The following is a 25,926-nucleotide window of genomic DNA, read 5'->3' as shown; positions in this document are numbered from 1 at the left end:
TTTGGTAATTAAATCTACCCTTATCTTCTCCAAAATGATTCCGTTTGTGTTTGTTTCTAAATTGCACACTGCACAGGCTAACCCCTTACTCTGAGTGCTCTGGGCTTTATGCCAGTACTATTGACTGAGAAGGTTAGCATACGTATTGTCTTCTGCCTGCAGGTAATGTTTGTTGGCAAAATGGCAGTTTTAAAATATAGGGCCAGATCATCAGCTGGTGTAAATGGTATAGCTCCATTTAAGTCAACAGAGCTACATCAGTTTACACCAGCTAAGGATGTGGTCCATAAATAGCAATGAACAAAGAAACAAGTAGCCTCCCCTGGAACTAGAAGGCAGGCTTCAAACAAGCAACCTGCCAGTCCTGAGTGAGGAGAGGCATTTGGTAGGTGAGAGAGGTGGGGGGTCCATTGCAGGTGAACAGGAGGGTGATATGTACTGGCCACAAGAAAGAGGAAAGAAGAAGAGCTGATGACATGGGAAGGGACCTAAAGGAAATGGAGCCTTCTTCTAACCTCCCACCCACCAATCTTAACCCCTGCTGGGCCACCACCAGAACAGGCTATGCTGAAGTGAAAAGTGGCTGAGTCAGCCATGTCAGGGATACAACAAAGTGGAGTTTCTAATTATGCAGCTTTCAACAGGTATTTGAATTATTATGCAGGTTAAACAAAGTCTCAGGTGTAAGCCAGAATGTGGCTCAGCACCTGTTTGAAATTGAATTTCTGCTTAACTCTAGCTGACCAAAGGGAATCCCTGGAGCATAAAAGATGTGATCAGTGCAGCTGACCAGCCTATGACCAGGGGGAGGGATAGCTCAGTGGTTTGAGCATTGGCTTGCTAAACCCAGGGTTGTGAGTTCAATCCTTGAGGGGGCCATTTTGGGATCTGGGGCAAAAATTGAGGATTGGTCCTGCTTTGAGCAGGGGGTTGGACTAGATGATCTCCTGAGGTCCCTTCCAACCCTGATATTCTATGACCCACTTCCTTGTGAAATATCATGAAAGGAAGCAAGCCTGTTGGGGGCTAGGGTCAGGGATCTTATCAGGGATTAGACAGAAGGAGTGGGATACTGATGATTTACTTGGGATGCTAGAGAGCCTGTTGGGGAGAGGGAATCGGGGACTGAGCGAAGAACTGATTGGACTGGGAAATAGAGTGACAGAAATCTCTAAGTCTTTGGTATCTGAACTGTGGGGAACTGCCCTATTCCTCCAAACATATTGGGGTTCACCCAGCACTATTTTCAATAACCTGAGGATATTACAGTGTGTTGTTCTGATCCATTATTAAATGCCCTTGATATCGCTCATGTCAGACTGAGGAAGTAGGAGACTTAAGTTCATGCTTTGCAAAACCTTTTACAAGATTTTTATTTGATACTCAGCTGCCAAAATAGTACCCTCTGACTGTACACCGATAAGATTAATACCCAGAGAGTATATTTAGAATATTGCCTTAGTAATACTATCTTGTCTCAAGGCTTTTATATGGTACTTCCTGTTCATCTCAATTTCTTCGATAACCATTCTTGGTAATAGTGCCTTCTTTTTGGGGAGCTAGGAGGTTGGCTATTCCCCACCAATGCAGCAGGGAGAGCTCTGGTTCCATAAACCTAGAACTTCTCATTTTTGAGGATTATTAATTTCATTTTGGGGGGTTTATTTTGAGCAATTTTTGAGTTTTATGTAGATGTCCAAAATCCAGAGGGATTGAGGGCTTTCTCTTTGTGTACAGCATAATGAGTAATACATAATATAAATTACTCATTGCTTTGGTATATACTGTAATGAATAAACTTTTGGTAATGGTTCCTAGTTCACTTTAACATAGTACTGTTTTGGTTTTTTTTAGTGTAGCACTATGTTAAAGCATGCTAATGCACACAGCAGGGACCATAGAATATCAGGGTTGGAAGGGACCTCAGGAGGTCATCTAGTCCAACCCCCTGCTCAAAGCAGGACCAATCCCCAATTTTTCCCCCAATCCCTAAATGGGCCCCTCAAGGATTGAACTCACAACCCTAGGTTTAGCAGGCCAATGCTCAAACCACTGAGCTATCCCTCCCCGCAATTAAATTTAATTGCGCCAATTAAAGTGCAACACAGTAGCGTGTTTTAGAAATCACATCCCCATAATCTACATTACTGCTCCATGGAGACAAACCCTTAGATTAGAATTACCATACATTTGGGTTTTCCCGGACATTGCCTCTTCCGCCCTCTGTCTGGGTGGATTTTTCAAATAAAAGGCAACATCAGGGTTTTTTTGTGGAGCAGACGTTGCAGCTCAGAAAGAGTCCCGATTGGTCCTTCCCCTGCATCCACATCTAATTGGTCCCTCACAGCTGCAGGATCCTGCCCACCCAAGCCCTGGCTCCCAGCCCTGGGGAGGGGGAGAGCCCCGCAGGGAGGTGCTGACAAACAGCTGTTGCTGCATCCCAGGTCTGCACCAGCTGCCCTGCCACCATAACAGGGTGCAACACTGCTCCCCCACCTCAAGAGTGAGTCCCCAGGTACTCCTCCCAGTATAGTCACACCCCTTCAGCACCTCCCAAATACTCCCCAGTACACATACATGCCTCCAGCACCTGCCAGATTCCCCTTCCAGCACCCCCCAAATATCTCTCAGTACACACAAACCCCCCCAGCACTCCCCAACTGTACTCCCCTCCAGCTCCCCTCCCCCTCCTCCCCCCGCCAAGAGTATCATCTTTTTTGAGAACCTGAAACATGGTAACCATACTTAGATGCTAGTAACCTTTTCTGGTGTTTATTGGATAAACACCTATTTCTTTTCTTTTTTGTAATGTGGGTATTTTATGAATGTTCATCAGTTAAAACAAGAAATCAGAAGCCCTCCATACACCCTGACCCATACAGTGTCCTACTTTTGTTTTGGTTGATTGCCAGAAACTCAAGATTGCGCCATCATAGAGTCCTGGCCAGAGTAGGTTTCCCTAGGTATGTCTGCACTGCAGTTAGACACCCACAGCTGGCCAATGCCAGATGACTCAGTTCCCAGGACTCGGGCTAAAGGGCTGTGTAATTGTGGAGCAGATGTTTGGGCTCAGGCTGCACCCTGAGCTCTGGGACGCTCCCACCACAGAGTTTCCAGCCTCATCCTGAATGTCTACACCACGGTTAAACTGCCCCTTAGCCCAAGCCTTGCAAGCCTGGGTCAGGCCAGCCACAGGTTTTTAACTGCAGTGTAGACATATCCCCTGAGGCCCATGAGAACCAGGAATCCCTGAACAGAAGCAGAGAGCACTAGCATGCCCTTGCACCCAGCCACTGTGTTGAACTGCTGTGGCATTGTGTATGATTACATTAATTCAGTGCTGTTGGTGTTTTTATTTTAAGCAGGTAACGATGATTCAGACATAGAGATCCAAGAGGATGAGGGATCTGATAGTGAAGTGGAAGACAGGCAGCTAATAAAGCAGCGCACGGCCATGGAGATCCTGATGCAAGGTATCCTCACTTCCCCTTAATTCCCCCTCTTCCTCCTCACTGCTCAGCGCAGGGTTTGGACACTTTTTTTTGTGGGACACTTTGGGTATAAGATCCTGTTAGGGTTCATAAGCTTGCACCCTCCTCAGTTCCCTTTTGCTGACAGGGGTACTGTAGTGCTTCAGAGAAAAGGAGTCTTTTCAAGGGAGCCAAGGCAAGGGAAATTTTACTGGAAAGATCAGTGTGTTTTTACCTTGTCTGGATTCAGAAATAGCTTTGGAAATAGCCGTAGGCCTGTGGTCCCAATGCCTTCCTTTCCTTTCGCTGTAGATGTAGAGTGAATTCACATATTCCCTACACCAACAGTTCTCAAACTATGGGTCAGGACCCCAAAGTGGGTTGGGACCCCACTTTAATGGGGTAACCAAGGCTGGCTTAGACTTGCTGGGACCTGAGGCCAAAGCCCAAGCCCGAGGGCTTCAGCCCTGGAGAGCCGGGCTTAGGTTACAGGCCCCCTGCTTGGGGCTGAAGCCCTCGGGCTTCGGCTTTGGCCCCCGTCCTGGGGAGGTGGGGGGTGCTTGGGTGGGCTCAGGCTTCGGTCCCCCCTCCTGGGGCCGTGTAGTAAGTTTTGTTGGCAGAAGTGGGTCGCGGCGCAATGAAGTTTGAGAACCCCTGCCCTACACTAACCTCCTGAGGTGCTTCTTCAAAACTTGGCCTTTCGTTGTATTCACAATGCCACCCAAACTGCCCTAGTAATGTGCCCAAGAAACTTGCACTGTTTCCCTTATGGAAGGACAGGTTAGCTCACATGATTGTAATAACATATGAGTTGGAGATTTTAACCTCTAAGATATTAGTTCCAGCACAGCCCTGACGAGCAGTGACTCAGAGTAGTTACCATCTGAGAGCTGCTTTGATGGCTTGTGTGAAGTGAGCTGGAGCTCTTGGTTCAGTTCCTACTGTACAATTGTCTACATTAAAAATAAAAAGTACCTAATTGTCACCTTGGGGCAGTTTCAGCAGAGGCCAAGTATTTAAAAGAGACAGAGACAATGAATTATCTCTTCACGGGCAGCAATGGACCTCTGGGCCAGGGGCAAAGGAGCAGTGTGAGGAAGTTCATACAGCTGCTGCTCCTGCTGGAACCTGTTCTTTGGAAAAACTGGCAAGTCTACGCCTAATTCTGTTCTCATCTACTGCCTCATCATTCTGTTAATTTTCCTAGAGTTATTTTGGATTTAGGCTGGTGTATGTGGGAGCAGAGCCAGACCCTGGATCTCAGCCAGGCACATTTCAAACATTTTTATCCCAAACTGTTTGCCATGATTTTCATAATAAAAGTACTCTTTCTCTCTCGAAAACCACCAGAAACACAAATATTCACAAATAATTTTTACATCAGAATTTATTAGAAAAAAACCAGCATGCATCTTCATGGTTTTGGTGCTGTGGGAATAGTTAGCCCTAAACTGTGTATGAGCTCACTCTTGGTCACTGCTCCAGTATACAGCTAAATACTACACTTACTTCCATCTATGCCGATTGCCTTTGCCGATTTTCAGTTGTTAACACTGAGACAAAACAAAGCACAAGCTAGCTGGCTATAGTCAAATGGTGGGTCCTTAACAGCAGCTTCGGAAGGAAGAAACAGCATCTAAAAGCAGTGGATTTTGCTGTGAGTGAGGTTTTTGTAGGAAAAGCTTTGCTGCTGCAAATAACTATGGCTGCAGACTCGTTATTAACGAAAGTATTATTTGTTATGCTTCATGTAGGCAATTCCCAATCTCCTGGTACATCTTCACTGCCAGAGTGCCAAGATCACGGGTTCTCAAACTGGGGGTCGTGACCCCTCAGGGGGTCGTGAGGTTATTACATGGGGGATCTCAAGCTGTCAGCCTCAACCACCAAGGCCCGCTTCGCCTCCAGCATTTATAATAGTGTTAAATATTTTAAAATGCGCTTTTAATTTATGAGGGGGTTGCACTCATAGGCTTGCTGTGTGAAAGGGGTCACCAGTACAAAAGTTTGAGAACCACTGGCCTAGATCGCTTGCCACAGTTTCATAGTTACTATGCCTCCATACTTAATAGACTTCTTCTGGCACATAATCCACCTCTGAACTTTTCCATAATTTATCTGATCTCTCTGTTTGCTGAATCAAGAGTGGCCATCCCTCTGAGCCTGCACCCTCTCCTTACCTTCCTTTCTTACATTTCTTTCTTCACTGCCCTGTCCTCTACTTGTCTGCACAGCAACATTGCACCATCTCTTGCTATGTCACATGGCACCAGGAGGCAAATTATCAGCAACTAAGGACACTGCTTGTAATTGACCTAAAACATCAAGGGACATACTCAAATCTCACAACGAGAAGGATCTTACTTCATGAGTATAGCATTTTTGTTTTCTCTGTTTTTTACCCCCTGACAGGCTGAATAGGAAAGTGACAAGTGTAAAGCCTGTTCATATCTAAACAGATGATTAGATGGCACAGTGATTACATGTAGTGCACTGATCTGTCACTTCATTTCTAGAGACTAAGGTTCCAACCTGAATTTTCAGTCATAAGTGAAATAAGTTCAGAGTCTAGTCAGGACCGGCTCTAGGTTTTTTGCCACCCCACGCAAAAGAAAATTTTGGCCACACCTCCCCCCCCCCTCTTTTTTTGGCTTTTACATGTTTGCACTTTGAAATGGTTTGGTTTGGTTTGGTTTTTTGACTGTTTAAAATTTTTTTAAAAATGAAAACAGAGAATTTGTAGTTAGTGAAATAAAACAATTTCCTACTAGTGTACTCATTTAATTTTAACAAAATCACAATTACAAACAATTCGGGTTCAACTATACACTGTAATGAAAAATGTTAGTGTCTTCCGGTGCGCCCAGTTTCTCATAAATTAAAAGAATTTATATGAACTGAATTTTTCTGGTTTTTATACTTGTGTAGTTTTTTAATAATTCAGTGAAATCTAAATTTTTTGCAGTGGTACTTTCAATTGAAATTAATGCGAGTCTTGACAAACGATTTTGAGACATGGTGGACCTCAAATAATTTTTAAGTAATTTCAGTTTTGAGAAACTGCGCTCACCAGAAGCCACTGATACTGATAATGTTAAAAGACTGCGTAATGCTATAGCAGTCCTTTGGAATGAGGTGCTCGGGGCTGTACATCCTGCCCATAGGCCCCCAGCCTGATCTCAGACCCGGCCCCACCCCCGCAGAGGGGACAGTAACCGACAGAGTGGCTGGGGGGGCGGGTCAGCCGCGGGGAAGGGGGGGCGGACCATGAGTGCCTACCCAGCACCGAGCTGCCCGGGGCAGCGGATCCCTTACCGGCCACGGGTCCTGCCCCTATCCCAGGCTCCCGTGCACTCGGCTCCAGCTCCTCCGCTGCTTCTGACACGTGTGGCAGGGGTGGGGAGAGGGGGAGAAGCCGCATCACTCTGCTCCCCCAGCGGCGGTGGGCCAGGGCAGGGACCACCCCCGGGCCAGGACCCCCACACTGAGCCCACCACCCTGCCCCACGCAGGGGCTCATTGGTTGACTGAGCAGGGCCGGGGGGAAAAAAGGATGGTCAGAATGCTGCCCCTGGAAATATGCCACCCCAAGCCCGTGCTTGCTTTGCTGATGCCTAGAGCCAGTCCTGAGTCTAGTCAAGCTTCCAACGTAACTTTGGCCCATATAATAAAACCATTACAGAATGTGACACATGTTGATGGTTTGTGCTCAGGAATAGCCCAATAATGGAAATGCTACAGATTCAGACAGAGATGGTCTGTATTTACAGAGCTGCATGAGAGAGCCTGATTGCATTAAGTCAACTGTTATTCAGTGCTGTCAGTTCTCTCAGCAACTTTATTCAGGGTGCTAATGAAGCCCAGTTATCCAGATGGCTTGGGGAGTGTGCCCAAAGTTCAGTAGCTCTTGCTCTCTATTCTAGGAATTGAAGAGATCCCAACTATAGAAATATCACCTCTGTGTTTATATTTGGGGATGAGGTTTGACAGCTTAGGCTATAGCAACCCAAGACTGGTTTGGTTTTTGGTGTGGGAGGATGGTCTTTATTAATGCAAAGTCAAAGACTAAAAGATCCAGATTTCCTAAAGCATATTAACATTCCAGCAGCTGTGTGTGGGATTGCTGTGATAATGGTGTTTTGGCTGACAAGCTAGCAAGCGTATTTGGAGAAAATCTATTCTTGTGAAAAGCTACATTGTTTAACACAGTCCTAGCAAGGATGAGTAAGGAAACGTTGCAGAAGAGAAAAGAGAAAAGGCTTTTTATTCAGAAAGCAAAATGCATCTTACAGGAGCATGTGGAACTAAGTATATAACAATCAAACCTAAGAGGTGGATTCTGGCTGGCGGTGCATGCAGGGGTCAGAGAGCCTGGTCCCCATGTCTGTGTATGTCCACTGTCTGACTTGCCCGTAACAGTTCTACATAAGCGTGGTGGTGGCTGCACTGCACGGATCATTCCTAATCTCATTACCAATAGATTTCACAGGACAGACTGCACGTTGAGCAGCATGTAACCACTGTATAGTGCAGCTATACTATGAGAAATCTTTGATCCTGATGCCTTTCTAATGTACATGCACTTCCAGATTCTCCCTGGTTAAGTCTTAGTTTTGGTTTCAGAGCTGTATTTTTCTTTAAGACCCAGAGAGTCAGTAAGAACTGGATTATTATTAAATACCCCAAATAAGATTTTTTTTCATGTTTTGAAAAGCAGGAGAAAATCCATGGAAACCTGTGAGAACCTAAACAAGGAACAGACAGCTGTTGGGCATTCCTTATTGAATTTCCCCCCACCAGATTAATGGCCCATCTGTAGTTTCTTCACACCTTAGTGAGACTGGAGAGAAGGGAACATGCTAGAAATTCAGCAGCTGAGGTCTGCCACTCTGCAAGATGATTTGGGCAAGAAACAGCCTCTCTGTGACTCAGTTTCCCTATCTGTAAAATGGGTATAAAGATCTTGACCATTGTAAAGCACTTTGAGATCTACTGATGAAAAGTGCTACATGAGAGCTAAGCATTATTATTATTTTGCGCCTACTTTCACAAATCTAATACTATTTATGTGCTTTTGGAATGCTAATGACTGCGGCATCTGGGACCTGATCATGAAAGGTATTGAGCACTTCTGTCTCCAGTTGAAGTTGACAGGATTTTCAAGTGCTCAACACCTCTCAGATTCAGACCCTTGGAACTGAATGTACTTTGACAAATGCACCAGAGGGCAGACCTGCCCCCCTGTCATGGGGTGAAGTGGACAAACAGCCTGAGTTAGAGACAAAATGGCACCTGTCACTTGGACTCTGCTGAGCCTCCATATGGCTTTTTTTTTTTCACACGTCCATTCCCTGGAGGGATGACAGTTATTGTTTTTATAACCACGGAACGTAAGTGTTGGACCCAAGACTCATAAAGAGCTCTGTGGAGTCTTTCCAGTCAGTTCCCTCGGTAAATGCAGCCTCAAGCTGTTGTTTTAAATCAGGGGTGGGCAAACTTTTTGGGCCGAGAGCCACATCTGGGTGGGGAAATAGTATGCAGGGCAGGGGGTTGGGGTGTGGGAGGGAGTGCGGTGTACAGGAATGGGCTCAGGGCAAGGGATTGGGGCAGAGGAGGGGTGCGGGGTGTATGGGGGGCTCAGGGAAGGGGGTTGGGGTGCAGGAGGGGTGCAGAGTGCAGGATAGGGCTCAGGGCAGGGGTGCAGGAGGGGTGCAGAAGGAGTGCAGGGTGCAGCAGGGGGCTCAGGGCAGGGGGTTGGGGTGCAGGAGGGGTGCGGTGTGCAGCAGGGGGCTCAGGGCAGGGTGCAGGAGGGCTTCGGGGTCCGGCCCGGCACCGCTTACCTAAAATGGCTCAGGAGTGGCAGTGGCGCGCACCAGGCCCTGGCCCCACACTGCACCACTCTGGGAAGCAGCCAGCACCACGGCCCTGAACGGCCCCTGAGGGATGGGGGGCCCAGAACTCCGCGCACTGCCCTTGCCATCCCTCCAGGTACCTCCCACAAAGCTCCCATTGGCCGTGGTTCCTTGTTCCTGGCCAATGGGAGCTGCGGGGAGCGGTGGCTGGAGGCAAGGACAATGCACGGAGCCTCCACCCCAGAGCCCCAGGGACATGGTGCTGGTGCGGGGCCTGCAGCACCATGGGGGGCAATCCTGCAGGCCGGATCCAAAGCCCGGAGGGGCCGGATCTGGCCCGCGGGCCATAGTTTACCCACCCGTTTTAAGTGGTAGTATTTGCCCGAGAGACCAGAAGGGCTCCATAAACATTTAACTAGGCAGTTTGTTAAAGTCCACAGTATGAAGCCAATGGACCTGTTCCAGCTGATCTCATATTTACATATTCATCACATTATTTACTGAAGACTAGGAAGGATCCTTCATGCAACTGCACCTAAAAGATATTTGAACACAGTGCGTAGAAAACACAGAGAAATGTACAGTAAATCACAACAGCCCAGTTCTTTTAATGGGGCATCTCTCCCCAGTACTAGAGACACGAGGGTTAGAGACTTAGTCTGGGACGTCAAAGGATGTTAAGGGAGTTAGGTGACCAACTGCTCTGACAGTCAATGGATTTGGGCACCTACCTTCAGCTCCTTTGCAGATCACAGCCTAATTCCTTGCCAAGTCTTCAAAATCAGAAGTGGTTTTGAACTCTAGAAATACAACCCAACCATCTGACCCAGCTCTTCCTGAAGGTTGAAACAACGGACTGGACTTCTACATAGAGTGTTTCCGCTGAGGTGCACGGGCTGAAATTGTGGAAAAGCAGCATCACTTGCCCCATAGCCTCAGACATGCAGAACACAACGCCATCCACAGCCTCAGGAACAACTCTGACATCATAATCAAAAAGACTGACAAAGGAGGTGCTGTTGTCACCATGAATAAGTCAAAATATGAAAGAGGCTGCTAGGCAGCTCTAACACCACATTCTACAGGCCATTACCCTCTGATCCCACTGAGAGTTACCAAAGGAAACTACACCATTCGCTCAAGAAACTCCCTGAAAAAGCACAGAAACAAATCTGCACAGACACACCCCTAGAACCACGACCAGGGGTATTCTATCTTCTACCCAAGATCCATAAACCTGGAAATCCTGGACGCCCCATCATCTCAGGCATTGGCACCCTGACAGCAGGGTTGTCTGGCTGTGTAGACTCTCTCCTCAGGCCCTACGCTACCAGCACTCCTAGCTATCTTTGAGACACCACTGACTTCCTGAGGAAACTACAATCCATTGGTGATCTTCCAGAAAACACCATCCTGGCCACTATGGACGTAGAAGCCCTCTACATCAACATTCCACACAAAGATGGACTACAAGCCATCAGGAACAGTATCCCCGATAATGTCACGGCAAACCTGGTGGCTGAACTTTGTGACTTTGTCCTCACCCATAACTATTTCACAATTGGGGACAATGTATACCTTCAAATCAGCGGCACTGCTATGGGTACCCGCATGGCCCCACAGTATGCCAACATTTTTATGGCTGACGTAGAACAGTGCTTCCTCAGCTCTCGTCCCCTAATGCCCCTACTCTACTTGCGCTACATCGATTACATCTTCATCATCTGGACCCATGGAAAAGAAGCCCTTGAGGAATTCCACCATGATTTCAACAATTTCCACCCCACCATCAACCTCAGCCTGGACCAGTCCACACAAGAGATCCACTTCCTGGACACTGCACTGCTCATAAGCGATGGCCACATAAACACCACCCTACCCCGGAAACCTATGGACCGCTATACTTGCCTACATGCCTTTAGCTTTCATCCATACCACACCACACAATCCATTGTCTACAGCCAAGCTCTAAGATACAACCACATTTGCTCCAGTCCCTCAGACAGAGACAAACACCTACAAGATCTCTATCAAGCGTTCTTACAACTACAATACCCACCTGCTGAAGTGAAGAAACAGATTGACAGAGCCAGAAGAATACCCAGAAGTCAGCTACTCCAGGACAGGCCCAACAAAGAAACTAACAGAACGCCACTAGCCGTCACCTTCAGCCCCCAACTTAAACCTCTCCAGTGCATCATCAAGGATCTACAACTTGTCCTGGAAAACTATCCCTCACTCTCACAGATCTTGGGAGATAGGCCAGTCCTCACCTACAGACAGCCCCCCAACCTGAAGCAAATACTCACCAGCAACCACACACCAAAAACACTAACCCAGGAACCTATCCTTGCAACAAAGCCTGTTGCCAATTCTGTCCACATATCTATTCAAGGGACACCATCATAGGACCTAATCACATCAGCCACACTATAAGAGGCTCGTTCACGTGCACATCTACCAATGTGATATATGCCATCATGTGCCAACAATGCCCCTCTGCCTTGTACATTGGCCAAACTGGACAATCTCTATGCAAAAGAATAAATGGACACAAATCAGACATTAAGAATTATAACATTCAAAAACCAGTCAGAGAACATGTCAACCTCCTTCGTCGCTCAATTTCAGACCTAAAAGTCGCAATTCTTCAACAAAAAAACTTCAATTACAGACTCCAACGAGAAACTGCAGAACTGGAATTAATTTGCAAACTGAACACCATTAAATTAGGCTTGAATAAGGACTGGGAGTGGATGGGTCATTACACAAAGTAAAAACTATTTCCCCTTGCTAATGTTTTCCCCCTACTGTTACTCACACCTTCTTGTCAACTGTTTGAAATGGGCCATCCTGATTATCACTACAAAAGGTTTTTTTTCCTCCTGCTGATAATAGCCCACCTTAATTAATTGGTCTTGTTACAGTTGGTATGGCAACACCCATTTTTTCGTGTTCTCTGTGGATATATCTCTTCTTACTATATTTTCCACTGCATGCAGCCAATGAAGTGGGTTTTAGCCCACGAAAGCTTATGCCCAAATAAATTTTAGTCTCTAAGATGCCACAAGTACTCCCCTTTTTTTTCTTTTTTTTTTTTTTTTTACTCCTGATGGTTAGAAACCTTCAAATTTCAAGCTTATACTTGTTGATGGCCAGTTTATATCCATTTGTTCTCGGGCGTAGGGGTTAATACATGTCCAGTGTAGACAGTGCACAGCTATTACACTGCCAGCTGCAGCAAGAGTCACACGCAGAGGGAAAACTGCAGATGCATGAAGGGTAAAACCCTGGATACACGTTCATTTCCAATTTTCAGTAGCTCAGTGGCTACATACTTTACAGAGCAAGTCAATCTGAATCCAGAGGCACAGTGAATAACAGCATGTTCATTACTAGCATTATACCCAATTATCACTTTGTACAACCTGTCCCTGCTGAACTCACGTTGTCTGTAAGTAAACCCAGCAAACTTCCATTCATTTAGAAGCAATGTGAACCTCTGTGGCAGGAGTAAATCAGTGAGTACTAAACTCCAGAGCAGGCCCTGAAACCCCAGGCTAAACTGAGCTGAACTGAGTTAACTGCAAGTGACATACGCCTCCATACGTGCCAGCTCTCCCTGTTCTGCAGACACAAGCCCTCTATTTTCAGGCTCTCCTCAGGAACATGAGTAAAATGTATTTGTATCCTCTATCAGCCCCTCTTACTTCCCCTACAGAGGCTTACACACAGAGTTGATTTTGAATATCTGAATTTTAAAATATGCTGCCTTCACTGTAGAGACTCTTCTAGTAACCTGGAAGATCTCACTTTTGCTAATGCTCAGTGTACTGAGCACCCTTGCCCCTTCAGGATCAGACAGTCTCCGGAAATTGTGTCACAGGGCCCGATTCTCATCCCACTCCAATGTCGCAGAAATGTAACTCCATTGACTTAATGGAGCTACTCCTGATTTACATGAATGTAAGGAGGAGCAAAAAATCACACCCACAGTGTTTCCCTCTTCTTTCTTCCACTGAAGCCCGTGGGTTACATGCCTATGACTACCTATCATTTTATAATTCAATATACAATACAGGTTGGGAGAAAACAAGTATGTCTAGTAGGTTGAGGCAGCTCTTCCAGAGCTACATAGTCTAGCCTAGGTTACGTTATACAGACGGTCCCTACAGCAGGAAAAAAGGTTCCCTTCAGATAGTGACTCCAGCACAGTCGACCCAGGGCTTCTCCTGTTTTGCTACCTTTTCTCTGTCTCCGCTCCAGCAGACGTGGGATGGAGAGAAAACCTTCTTGTTTTAAAGGCACTGTATGCAATATCTCACCACCCCAAGACAAAGCCTGCCTCTGGGGGCTCTTAGGGTGACCTGCAAAAGGGAGCAAGTGTGCCCCCTTGTGCTTCTCGCATGAATAAGGCTGGAAGGGTTTGTTTTAAAGTTGTTGATTTTTCACATTAGAAATCAAGTGTTGTCTGTCCCGGAGGGCTAGTCTCTGGCAGCTAGAGGACTAGTGATAACAAGAGAGTGGAATCTGAGCAATGGGGTCTGGGTTTTTTGTCAGACTTCTGGTTTGGTTTGGTTTTTGTTAACACTGAGTTAACTCCAGTGTCTAATGAAGACTTGGCTGAAAGGAAGTCAGAGATTCTACTCCTTGCCCTTTCACCTAAAGTACAAGAGCTCACCACAGACATCTCTGAAGAGGTTTGGCATTCCTCATATTTCCAAGGTAAGAAGCAAGCAGATATCATACTAGCGTCCCCACCCAAGTTTAGGAACCCTTTCAGGCCTTCTGTATTCAGCAAAGCAAGGCAGAGTCTCCTTTTCTTTTTAGGAATTGATTGCAGGTCACCTCTCACCAAGGAGAAAAAACACTGGGTCAAGTTCTGCTTCCTCTGCTATATATGCATAGCTCTCAATGGTGAATTTGGCTTTTCTGTTTAGTCCTGGGACTGGGACTGCCTAGGATTTTGGGTAACATATTAGTGCCCCCAGTAATAGTACAGAGGACAAATGAAGAGAAAAACTGCTATGGGGAATCCCAAAAGAAGACTGTCACTGATCAAGTTAAGTGAAAGAGGCCTTTCATTCTCTGAGCATCCACAGAGAGGCAGGGAATATTCTAGCTTCTTCCAGAGAATTCCCTTCTCTCAGTAAAGCCTGCCCCTGAGGAATTGCAGCTCCAAGCTATGTGAATAGGAGCTGCCACACTCAGGTTGAGCTGCAGACAAGCTGAATATAGAAGATATATTTGTTCTCCAGATAGATGCAGATATATATTCCATTTAGGTGTGTGTTTGGGACTTTATTACCTCCAACAGCTGTGTCCTAGACACTGTCAGATCTGGCTATTCAATCCAGTACCTCTCCATGCCTCTTTCTTACCTGTCTTCCATATCTGCAGGGACCCCTCTCACAAGACACTGCTCATCAAGCAGGTCAGCTCTCTGTTGAAGTTGGGAGTGATGGAGGAGTTTCTGTCAGAACACCAGGGCCTTGGTTTTTACTGTGAGTACTTCCTGATACCAAAATCCAAGAGCGGGATGAAACCCATTCTCAACCTTAAAAACAACGAATTGTCTGGTGGCACCTTAAAAACTAACAGATGTATTTGGACATAAGCTTTTGTGGGTAAAAAAACGCCACAAAAGCTTATGCCCAAATAAATCTGTTAGTGGGTGTGACGGGGTTGGGACTCACCACCACAGCGCCTCCTGCTGACTCGTCAGGGAATTAGCTCAGTCCAGTGTGGAGCGCCCTCCACTGGTGGTGTCCCGTCAGTCTCTCGCCCTCTCTTGGCGCCTGGACCCGTGTTGCTCCCTTCTTGCAGCATCCTCTTCAAGACACTGCCCTCCAGCAGTGCCCCCTAGTTCTCGTTCACCCCCTTCTGGGGGGGAGGAGGGTTGGTTATCAGCAGTCTTTCACTTCGCCCAGCCACAGCGGCCAACCACACCCCAAAGTCTAACCCCTTTTGCCGGGGTCTGGTGCAGTCTGGTTTCACCACGTCCAACAGCTGGGTGTATGTGCAAGGGGGGGACCCAGGCCAACCCTCTATTCTGGGTCCCAACCCAGGGACCCTTTGGTGGCAGCCTTCCTGCCCCCCTTTTCTCCCTTTGTCTGCCTCTCTCCCTGGGTCGCTTCCCCTTCGTCCCCTTTGCACCAGCCCAGCCCTTCCCTCGGGGCCTGCAGCCTGGCAGATACTGGGCTGGAGTTCCTTCTGCTCCCCTTCCTGTGGTGTGGTGTGGTGTGGTGTGGTGTGGTGTGGTGTGGTGTGGTGTGGTGTGGTGTGGTGTGGTGTGGTGTGGTGTGGTGTGGTGTGGTGTGGTGTGGTGTGGTGTGGTGTGGTCCCCTCACACAGGAGAGGGACCTTCACCCTCTGAAGGCCTGGGAAAGACAGCCTGCTCCCTTCCTGGGCAGCCTTTATATAGGGCTGAGCCTGGGCCTGATTGGCTATCTCTTACTCAGCCTCTGATTGGCTCCCTAGCAGGCCTTTTCTGATTGGCCACCCACCCGCACAGCCTTTCTGGCCTGCTGGAGCCCCCTCTAGTATAGGAGTGGGGCAGCCACCCCACTACAGTGGGTTAAAAAAACTACGAAAGATTGTGCCCAAATAACTCTGTTAGTCTTTAAAGTGCCACCAGACTCCTCATTGCTTTTGTGGATACAGACTAACATGGCTACCCCTCTGATTCTCAACTTTCACACCCTCAACAAAGTCAGCCTCCCATATCACTTCCTCTCTATCCCAACCTGCTCACTCAGAACTGCAGTCACACCCTCCACCCTGCAGTCAACTCCCTGCACTTCACGGCATTGCTGCTGCCTAGCTAAATGAAGAGGAAGAGCAGTGCTCGCAAGCTGTCCAACAAGACCTTCTCAACAGTAGGAAGTGCTCCCCTAGGACAGCCTACTTAGGAAAATGGAAGAGGTTTTCTGCTCACGGGACTCAACAGACAGAGGCTTCCATCCAGGACATCTTGGAGTACCTGTTACATCTTCAGTAATCGGGCCTCACATTCAGTTTGCTGAGAGTGCATTTGGCAGTGATTTCACCCACAATTCAAGGGAAGTCAGTTTTTTCCAATGCCATGGTGACAAGATTTCTGAAGGGCCTTCTCCGCTTACATCCTGCAGTCCAAGAACCAGTTCCCTTGTGGGACTTAAACACGGTTCTGGTGGCTCTGATAGGGCCTCTATAAGAGCACCTTGCATCCTGTCTGCTGCCCCTTCTGGCTCAGAAAATCGTGTTCCTGATTGCCCTCACTTCGGCAAGAAGGGTGTGTGAGTTCCAGACCCAAATGGCTGAGCTACCTTACCCTCATTTTTCTAAGGATAAGATAACACTGCAATCATCAGTTTCATCTGGAGCAGATGGTGTATTTACCTGTGTTTTCCCTAAGCTGCACTCTTCCTCAGAACAACAGCACCTTCATGCTCTGGCTGTCAGGCGATATCTAGCCTTTTATCTAGACCGGACTAAACCATTTCGTGTTTCGTCTCGCCTGTTAGTGTCATATGCAGACCTCATGAAGGAGCAAGCGGTCTCTGCACAGACCATCTCTAGATGGATAACATCATGTATCAAGGCCGAGTATGAAAGAGCTTCCGCTACGCCTCCTCAGCGAATACAGACTCACTCCATGAGAGCTCAGGCAACATTGATAGCGTTCCTCAATGACATTTCCATACTGGACATTCACAGGACAGCCACGTGGTTGTCATTACATGTTTATGGACCACTGTGCTATTACCGCATCTTCCAGAGTGGACACAGGCCTTGGAAGGGTGGTCTTGCGATCTGTAATGCGGTAGACTCTGAGCACCACCTCTGGATTGGTCCCCTCACTACAGAAGGGATGTGAACAAATTGGAGAGAGTCCAGCAGAGGGCAGTGAAAATGATTAGGGGGCTGGGGCACATGACTTACGAGGAGAGGCTGAGGGAACTGGGGTTACTTAGTCTTCAGAAGAGAAAAGTGAGGCGGGATTTGATAGCAGCCTTCAACTACCTGAAGGGGGGTTCCAAAGCGGATGGAGCTCGGCTGTTCTCAGTGGTGGCAGATGACAGAACAAGAATCAATAGTCTCAAGTTGCAGTGGGAGAGGTTTAGGTTGGATATTAGGAAACACTGTTTCACTAGGAGGGTGGTGAAGCACTGGAATGGGTTACCTAGGGAGGTGGTGGAATGTCCATCCTTAGAGGTTTTTAAGGCCCGCCTTGACAAAGCCCTGGCTGGGATGATTTAGTTGGGTTGGTCCTGCTTTGAGCAGGGGATTGGACTAGATGAGCTCCTGAGGTCTCTTCCAACCCTAATATTCTATGATTCTATTATTCTACTGTTTGTGAGTCACCTAAGTTGAATACACATCTGCATCTACTTGAAGAAGAAATGGTTACTTACTATAACTCTGGTTCTTCGAGGTGTGATGCAGACGTGTGTTCTACGACCCACCCTCCATCCCCTCTGCATCGGAGTCTCTTCTCATGGGCTTTCAATGCAAAGGAACTGCGGGGATTGGGGCGGCACTGCCTCATATAGCCAGGGGTGGGGCCACAGCCATGAGGTGCGTGCACCGCCCCTCTATGGGTACTGGTAGGCAAAAGTCTCCGGCGCGCTGGGTGTGCACATACCTAAGTGGAACACACGTCTGCATCACATTCCGAAGAACCTCAGTTACAGTAAGTAACCATTTCTTCCTTTATGCCCTTTTCCCAGAGCCAGGCAAATGCCACAAAACTGTGTAGCATTCATCTGTATTTCATTGATTGCACCTGGGGAGTTGAAAAGCAACGAGAGCTTGTACTAAACACCTTAAAGCTGCCACATATACTGTTCCACTTAACTTCTTCCACCCAGGTACATAGAGGGAGCCTTTCAGGATGCATTTTGGGGGATGAATCATCTACTGGAGGTGCTTGCTGAATAAATGAATCTGAGTTACAAAGAACCTGGGTAAAGATGTGGATCTGCAGGCCTTAGAAGCTTCCCAGTCATTTTTTCTGAGACTTTAGTCAGGAGGTAACATTTTCCTGCTAGACATTATGAACAGAATATTTCTGCATACAGTGTAACCGTGTGCTGCCTAGACAGCAGGAACTGCCGCTGTTAAGAATGGATATGTGTTTGGGAGCTTTCCTGTAGTTGAGTTTTATGTCAAAATGTTTTCAGTCCTCTCCGTTAAATCCTGCTTATGGCTTTTTCATAGACTCGTAGAGTTTAATGCCAGAAGGGATCATCTAGTCTGACCTTCTTATTTCACAGGCCATTACATTTCACCCAGTTACCCCTGTACTGGGCCCAATAATTTGTGTTTCCCTAAAGCATATCTTCCAGAGAGGCAAGCAGTCTTGTTTTGAAGACATTGAGAGATGGAGAATCCACCACTTCGCTTGAAGAAAAGGAGTACTTGTGGCACCTTAGAGACTAACAAATTTATCTGAACATAAGCTTTTGTGAGCTACAGCTCACTTCATCGGATACAGCTCACTTCATCGGATGCATACAGTGGCTGCATGCATCCGATGAAGTGAGCTGTAGCTCACGAAAGGTTATGCTCAAATAAATTTGTTAGTCTCTAAGGTGCTACAAGTACTCCTTTTCTTTTTGCGGATACAGGCTAACATGGCTGCTACTCTGAAACCTGTCACTTCGCTTGGTAGTTTGTTCCAGTAGTTAATCACCCTCGTTGTTAAAATGTGTGCCCAATTTCTAATTTGGATTTGTCTGGCTTTAGCTTCCATTGGTTCTTATTATGACTTTCTCTGAAGAGCCCTTTAGTACTGTCAAGGTTCCTTCCCCACTCTGAACTCTAGGGTACAGATGTGGGGACCTGCATGAAAGACCCCCTAAGCTTATTCTTACCAGCTTAGGTTAGAAACTTCCCCAAGGTACAAACTTTGCCTTGTCCTTGAACCAAGGACACCACCAAGCATCTTACACAAAGACCAGGGAAAGAGCCCACTTGGAGACGTCTTCCCCCAAAATATCCCCCCAAGCCCTACACCCCCTTTCCTGGGGAAGGCTTGATAAGAATCCTCACCAATTTGTACAGGTGAACACAGACCCAAACCCTTGGATCTTAACAATGAAAAATCAATCAGGTTCTTAAAAGAAGAATTTTAATTAAAGAAAAGGTAAAAGAATCACCTCTGTAAAATCAGGATGGTAAATACCTTACAGGGTAATCAGATTCAAAACATAGAGAATCCCTCTAGGCAAAACCTTAAATTACAAAAAGACACAAAAGCAGGAATATACATTCCATTCAGCACAGCTTATTTTACCAGCCATTAAACAAAAGGAAATCTAACGCATTTCTAGCTAGATTACTTACTAACTAACAGGGGTTATGAGGCTGCATTCCTGATCTGTTCCCAGCAAAAGCATCACACAGACAGAGAAACCCTTTGTGACCCCCCCCCCCCTCCAGATTTGAAAGTATCTTGTCCTCTCATTGGTCATTTTGGGTCAGGTGCCAGCTAGGTTACCTTAGCTTCTTAACCCTTTACAGGTGAAAGGGTTTTGCCTCTGGCCAGGAGGGATTTTATAGCACTGTATACAGACAGGTGGTTACCCTTCCCTTGATATTTATGACAAGTACCTAGTATTTTCTCCCCTGGAAAATACTCACGTACTGCAATCAAGCACCTCTCAATCTTCTTTTTGATAAACTAAACAGATTGAGCTGTGTGTAACTAGAGTGCTGCTTCCTTGCAAGCGTGTCGGCAAGCGGGAGATTACTGTAGAGTTCATTATGTGTGGCAAGAAAAGCCATTTTATATAATTGGATGTGTGACCCAACCTGTGGAACAGTTGCACTGGTATAAGGTAGCCATGGAAACACAGGGCCTGACTCACCAGCGTAACTTCACTTCAGTGGAGTTACTTCAGATTCTCACCAGTGTGAGAGAAAATTCGGACTCTGCAGAAAAGGCATGTTACAGACGCACATGTGCGCGCACACACGCATACATGCGCACACAGCATGTCTCACTGCTGTAATTTAGGTCTTAGCATGCTCTTTCCATGTACATTCCATCAGTGGTTTTGTGGTACATGCTCTGTGTGGCCATGAAAAATAACTGAAGCATCACTTTGTCTTCAAATCACCATGCACACGTGATGCTGTATAAATACTAATCTCAGCAACCACTGAGTGGGAACTTGGCAAATGGATGGGCCATTGGAGCTGAAAACGTCAGCGAAAGACAGGATATGGAGTTAGAATATGGGTGCTGATGGCCACCTCACCTGGCCAGTTGCTAAATGGCACAGATTTAAAAGAGTCCATGCAGCACACCAATGTCTAAAATAAAGTAACAGCACAATGAGGATTAGGGTGTAAAAATCTAGATCGAGAGAAAAAATGTGTCTGAAGCCATCAAGGGTTGTGTGTGTGGTGGTGGTGGCGTAGTACTTTATTAACGATAAGTAAGGCTTAGTCACAGGTATTTCTAGTAAAAGTCACGGACAGGTCACGGGCAGTAAACAAAAATGACCTTTCTGTGACTTTTACTATATACCCCTGACTAAAACTTGAGGGAGAGGGGCTGCCTGGGGGCACTGCGGGTGCAGGGGGAGAGTGGCCTGGGTGCTTATTGGGGGGAGGGATGGCGGCGCACAGCCCGGGACCCCCGCTGGTACTGGGGATAGGGGTTGGTGGGGCCGGCAGGCTCCCTACCTGTCTCTGCACCTCCCCTCCCCCCCCCAGCAGCAGCAAAGTTTGGGTGTGGGAGGGGGTTGGGTCATAGGATGAGGTGAGGAGGGCTCTGGGCGGCGCTTACATGGGGAGCTCCCCAGAAGCAGACACATCCTCCTCACTCAGCTCCTAGACGAAGGCGTGGCCAGGCAGCTCTGTGTTCTGCCTCCGCCCAGAGTGCTGGCTTCATAGCTCCTATTGGCCGGGAACCACGGCCAATGGGAGCTGTGGGGGCAGTGCCTGCAGGCCTGAGCTGCCCCTGAGCCAGGCACACCAGCCGCTGCAGAAGTCACAAAGGTCACGGAAAGTCATGGAATCTGTGACATCCGTGACCTCAGTCACAAACTCGCAGCCTTAACGATAAGGCATAGGGAGAGTAACCACTATGAATCAAGCTAACGAGATAAGGAGTAAGCAGATAATAACCCCCCACACCTTCTTCTGAGCCCCGTGGCATTGAAGGAGCATTGGGGTCCAACCCTGCTGTAGTTTGCCTTGATGATGGTGCATCATTATGCCCCTAGAGAGCAAACCATGAGCTTTATCTCCCCAAGGGTTATTTATTCACAGAGCAGCTCCTTAGTTGCTCTCTGTTAATGAAGTGGAGGGGTGGGCATGTTCTCATTGTGTTTTTCTCTCTGCTGCCCAGGGAGACCCAACAAACGGATCGTGGGGACAATGCAAGGTGGAGACACAGAGGATGATGTAAGTAGGAAAAGATCTTGTGTGGGCTGCAGGGCATCTCGGCTTGTCCATCACTGATGGAGCTTTGCAGTGACAGACCTGCTCCCACAGCACTAGATGGCAGTGTTCCCCTGACAAATCTTCATCACACAGGCATTCTCCCCCCATTTCCTTTCCCATCCTCACCTTACACACCCCTACACCCTCTCTCTCCTGCATGTTGTTTCCCTGTTTTCTTTATTTAGCCTGTTTAGTCTCTGTTACTTCTCCATTGCCCTAACTCCATTCTGTACCTCATTAGTAATGACAGATCTCCTGTCTGTGCTAGAAACTCCTAGCCCCACCCATTTCTGTTCTGGCCAGCCATTGAGCCTGAGGCAACAGAGGGGTGCAGGGGGGGGTTGGGACAGAGCCCTGCCCTCTGCTGTCATTCTGCCGGTGAATGGCAGGATGGGCTCTGTGCAGTGCTGCTAGTCCAAGGTAGAGGGACCAGGCTGCTAATGGCAGGAAGCAGAGCCCTGTTGTCCAGAACCAGCAGTGGGGCTCTGCCTGCTCTGCCATTCATAGATCTTCCTTGCAGCACTGCTCTGACTCACTCAGACTAAAGCTGGTATAAGGTTCTCAGAGGTGACGTTTCTTTGCTATAAATATTTGGACTTTCCAAAAGCTTTTGGCAAAGCCGCTCCCCAGAGGCTGCTAAGGAAACCTGCCCAGTGTGAGAGGAAGGAGCTGTCATGAATCAGAAAGGGCCTGCGAGAGAGAGAGAGAGAGAGGCAGCGCAAAGAGCAGGAACTAATGGTGAATTGTCAGCCTGGCAAAGATTAACAGTGGGAGCCTCAGGGTTCAGGACTTGGAGCAGTAGGATTGAATCTCACGGGACCCACAGACTTGCCCCTGTGATCCATGCATTTGTGACCTCTAGGCTTGGTTACTGCATCCCAGTATCCCCAGGAATGAAGTCACATGCCCTGACAAAGCTCTAACTAGCACGAAATGGAGTAGACCACCTGCTTAGCAGCACAGCTCTAGTAAGCATAATGTCCTGGCACACCACATTGGTTCTCCATTGAACAGTTTGGTTCAAGGTCTCAGTCCTGCCATTCAAAGCCCCCCCATGGTATTGGCCCTGTCTACCTAAGAGACACCTCTCCCTCCATGACCAGGATCTCAGGCACAGGAGTGTGGGTGACAGAATTTAAAATGGGGTGGGACCTACACTGTGGAACTCACTGCCCCCAGAGACAGGAATGACTGGGGACTTCCCAACATTCACAGCTGAATGCAAAATGCATCTCTGCTGTGGCTTCCCCACAGAAGGTCTGTCCCCTGTCCCCAACACACCCCAACCAAACTGAGCTATACAAGCAGTCTCTCCTGCCAGCAGAGGAGAAGGGTTATCCGTTTTCGAGGCGTGTTTGATAGCTGGGGGGATGCTTAGATACTGTGAGGATGAGGGGGTCTGAGGCCATAGCTATAAAGACCAGCTCCCAGTGTTGTTTCTGCTCAGGGCCCAGTGGAGTGAAGTGCCTCACATTCTGTCTAGGCAGGAATTCACCAGGCCTTGCTCCACGATTCGCTTCTGGCTTGAACTGGTTTGTTTAAGTTCATTTTTCTGCCTCCTGGGGAATGACTCATTCTCTGTGTTTGGGCCAGAGACACCCACATTCCTGTGCAGGATGCTGGCAGGTGACAAGTTCCCTGAATACTTTGTCTCCAACCAGTCCCTGTCTGGCTGTCTGAGGAGTACAAACTCCCTCTGGTATCAGCAGTATCCAGGGAAGGAAGCGTAATTATCTCCAGGCACAGGGCATGGATGTGTGAGCTGGATACCTCACCTCACTTACAGCCACTCACTGTAAGGCAGCTCTTGGGAGCTGAGTAAGCTTTGGTGAGGGCCTGTTGCTGCAGCAGGGAGAACGCAGGAGCCATCTAAAGAGAGAGCCCTCTCACAGCATGCTGGGGGCTAGGACTCCTTGGGTTGCTTCTCAGTTAGTATCTGGGGCTGCAGCTGCTTGGGAAAGCTCTCTGCCGCATCACTGCAGTGTCTGATTTATCCTCACAGCCCCCCAGGAGGGAGAGACATAGCAGCCCCATTTTACAGGGGGAGGGATACTGGGGCACAGAGAAGGGCAGTGACAGGTCAGTGCCAGAGCTGGGAGTAGAACCTGGGTCTGCTGAGTCCCAAGCCAGTGCCTCAGCCCTAAAACAAGTCTTCCTTCTCCCATAAAGCTTGCAAAGCCCCTCCCAGCCCATTGCCCACAAGAGCAAGTTTTCCCCAGGCACCCTGTGGGGTCCAGATCCCTTCAGCGGGGGAAGGGTGCTGATCACTGCATGACTGTCAGGGACTGGGGCGTGGGCATCAGATCCAATGCTTAGAGCCATAGGCATCAAGCCTGAGGAGTGTAGCCAAAGTCAATAGCCGGGGCCCAGTGCCTAGCGTCAAGCCAGACTCAATAACCAGGAACAGAGGCAGGAGCCAGGAACGATGCAGAGCGGGGATCTGCCTTGTTAATTCCTAGTACTGCCTCCAGGCTTAAATGGAATGTCTGGACCAATCTGAGGTTATGGGAGGAGCTGCCAGGCATCTCTGCTTTGAGCAGCACTTTCCGCATGATAGGTTTCCCAGGACATATGGTGTGCTGGCCATGGCTCTGCCAAAGCTGGCTGGTGGGAGCACCGCCCAGCCACAGACCTGGGTTCAAGACTCACAAGTCCTCCTCCATCCTGGAAGGTGTATTTTGTCTTTGTTTACCTTCTTCTGCTCCAGCCTGTGCTGGCCAGAGCCAGGCTATGGCTCCCTCCATGGACTCTTGGCCTGAGCCAGTACAGGGATGCTGCCTAGCCCCTCAAGCCAGGCCCCGCACAGCTGCTTTCTCTCATTCTCGCTCTCTCCTGTCTCCACTCCCTTTTGTCCTCCTCTCATCTTTCTGTTTGTAGCCACTCCAGACAGAATAGGGGAGGCCAGGACGACTGGTGCCTGTTTCCGCCCCCCCCGCCCGCCCCGCCCCACTCCACCTATTGGCACCTGTCAGGTCCCAGCAGCCACCCATGCGTGGAGCTCAAGAGACCCCAGTTCAGTAGCTCTCAGCAGTAGCTGCTTCAGCTCCTCCTGGAGCAGCACCCCAGCAGGTACCAGGGATCAGCCACAACTACGTGACTCTACCAGGGACAGACCCTCAGCCAGAAATGGGTCAAAATATAGAGAGGGAAACCCAAGGAAGGGAAGGGTAAAACCTACTAAGGGAGAGAACCAGACCACAGAGTAGGGCAGGCTGGGGGGAGAACACAGCGAAGGGACAGAGCTGGCGAGAGCTGTACACTGGAGCCAGTGGCTGTGCCCCCGGCCTCCCAGCCTGCTTTGCTTGTGTATCACACAATCATAGAATATCAGGGTTGGAAGAGACCTCAGGAAGTCATCTAGTCCAATCCCCTGCTCAAAGCAGGACCAACCCCAACTAAATCATCCCAGCCAGGGCTTTGTCAAGCTGGGCCTTAAAAACCTCAAAGGATGGAGATTCCACCACCTCCCTAGGTAACCCATTCCAGTGCTTCACCACCCTCCTAGTGAAGTAGTTTTTCATAATATCCTACCTAAACCTCCCCTACTGCAACTTGAGACCATTGCTCCTTGTTCTGTCATCTGCCACCACTGAGAACAGCCGAGCTCCATCCTCTTTGGAACCCCCCTTCAGGTAGTTGAAGGCTGCTATCAAATCTCCATACGCATTGCCTTCAGGGCAGGGTCTGGGTTTCCCTTCCAGCACCCAACCCAGCGGGGCAGCTACCGTAATAATGATAATCATCCTCACGGGGCTTGGCTGCCTCGGCCTGTGCCAGGGCAGGGCACCTCCTGTGGCAGCTGAGCTGTGTGCTGCGAGAGCAGAGACACGACCTCGGGGTTGGTGAGCTGCTTCCTGAGCCTGTAGCTCTGGCTGAGCTGCTCCTGGGACCAGGCGCACTGGGGGCTGCTGAAGGGGCAGAGAAGGAAGGTGGGTTCCAAGAAGCTGCCTGCTGCCCCAGGCCAACGTGTTTGCAGTGGGGAGCAAAGTGAGCCCAGGGCTGGTTTCCTTACCCATCTGCTCCTCTCCTCTGTCCCCGCCCTGTCTCCCTCAACCAGTCTGGGATGCCCCTTTCAGGGAGAAGCTCTGTTCTCTTCCAGGGAGCCTGGCTCCTGGCAGACAGTCATGCAGGACAGCCTGCAGGCCCCTAGCACTGGTGAGCAGCACG

General features: G+C 48.4%; 1 protein-coding gene across 6 annotated transcripts in view; it reads left to right on the top strand.

Annotated features, from left to right (window-relative positions):
• CLUAP1 (clusterin associated protein 1) overlaps positions 1-25,926 on the top strand; it is a 167,919-nt gene that overhangs the window by 140,009 nt on the left and 1,984 nt on the right. For 2 of the 6 annotated variants that reach the window (XM_074964679.1, XM_074964677.1), the window contains exons 10-11: positions 3,366-3,473; positions 21,665-21,720. In XM_074964679.1, coding sequence (XP_074820780.1) covers positions 3,366-3,473; positions 21,665-21,720 — 164 coding nt within the window. Of the gene's footprint in view, positions 1-3,362; positions 3,474-21,664; positions 21,721-25,926 lie in introns of all 6 variants that reach the window. The other 4 variants (XM_074964678.1, XM_074964676.1, XM_074964681.1 and 1 more) reach the window with 2 other exon arrangements.

The sequence above is a fragment of the Natator depressus genome, chromosome 10, assembly GCF_965152275.1.
Source record: "Natator depressus isolate rNatDep1 chromosome 10, rNatDep2.hap1, whole genome shotgun sequence".
Classification (NCBI taxonomy): domain Eukaryota; kingdom Metazoa; phylum Chordata; order Testudines; family Cheloniidae; genus Natator; species Natator depressus.
Note: the sequence above shows the minus strand (reverse complement) of the source record. Positions and strands in the feature narration are given on the sequence as shown.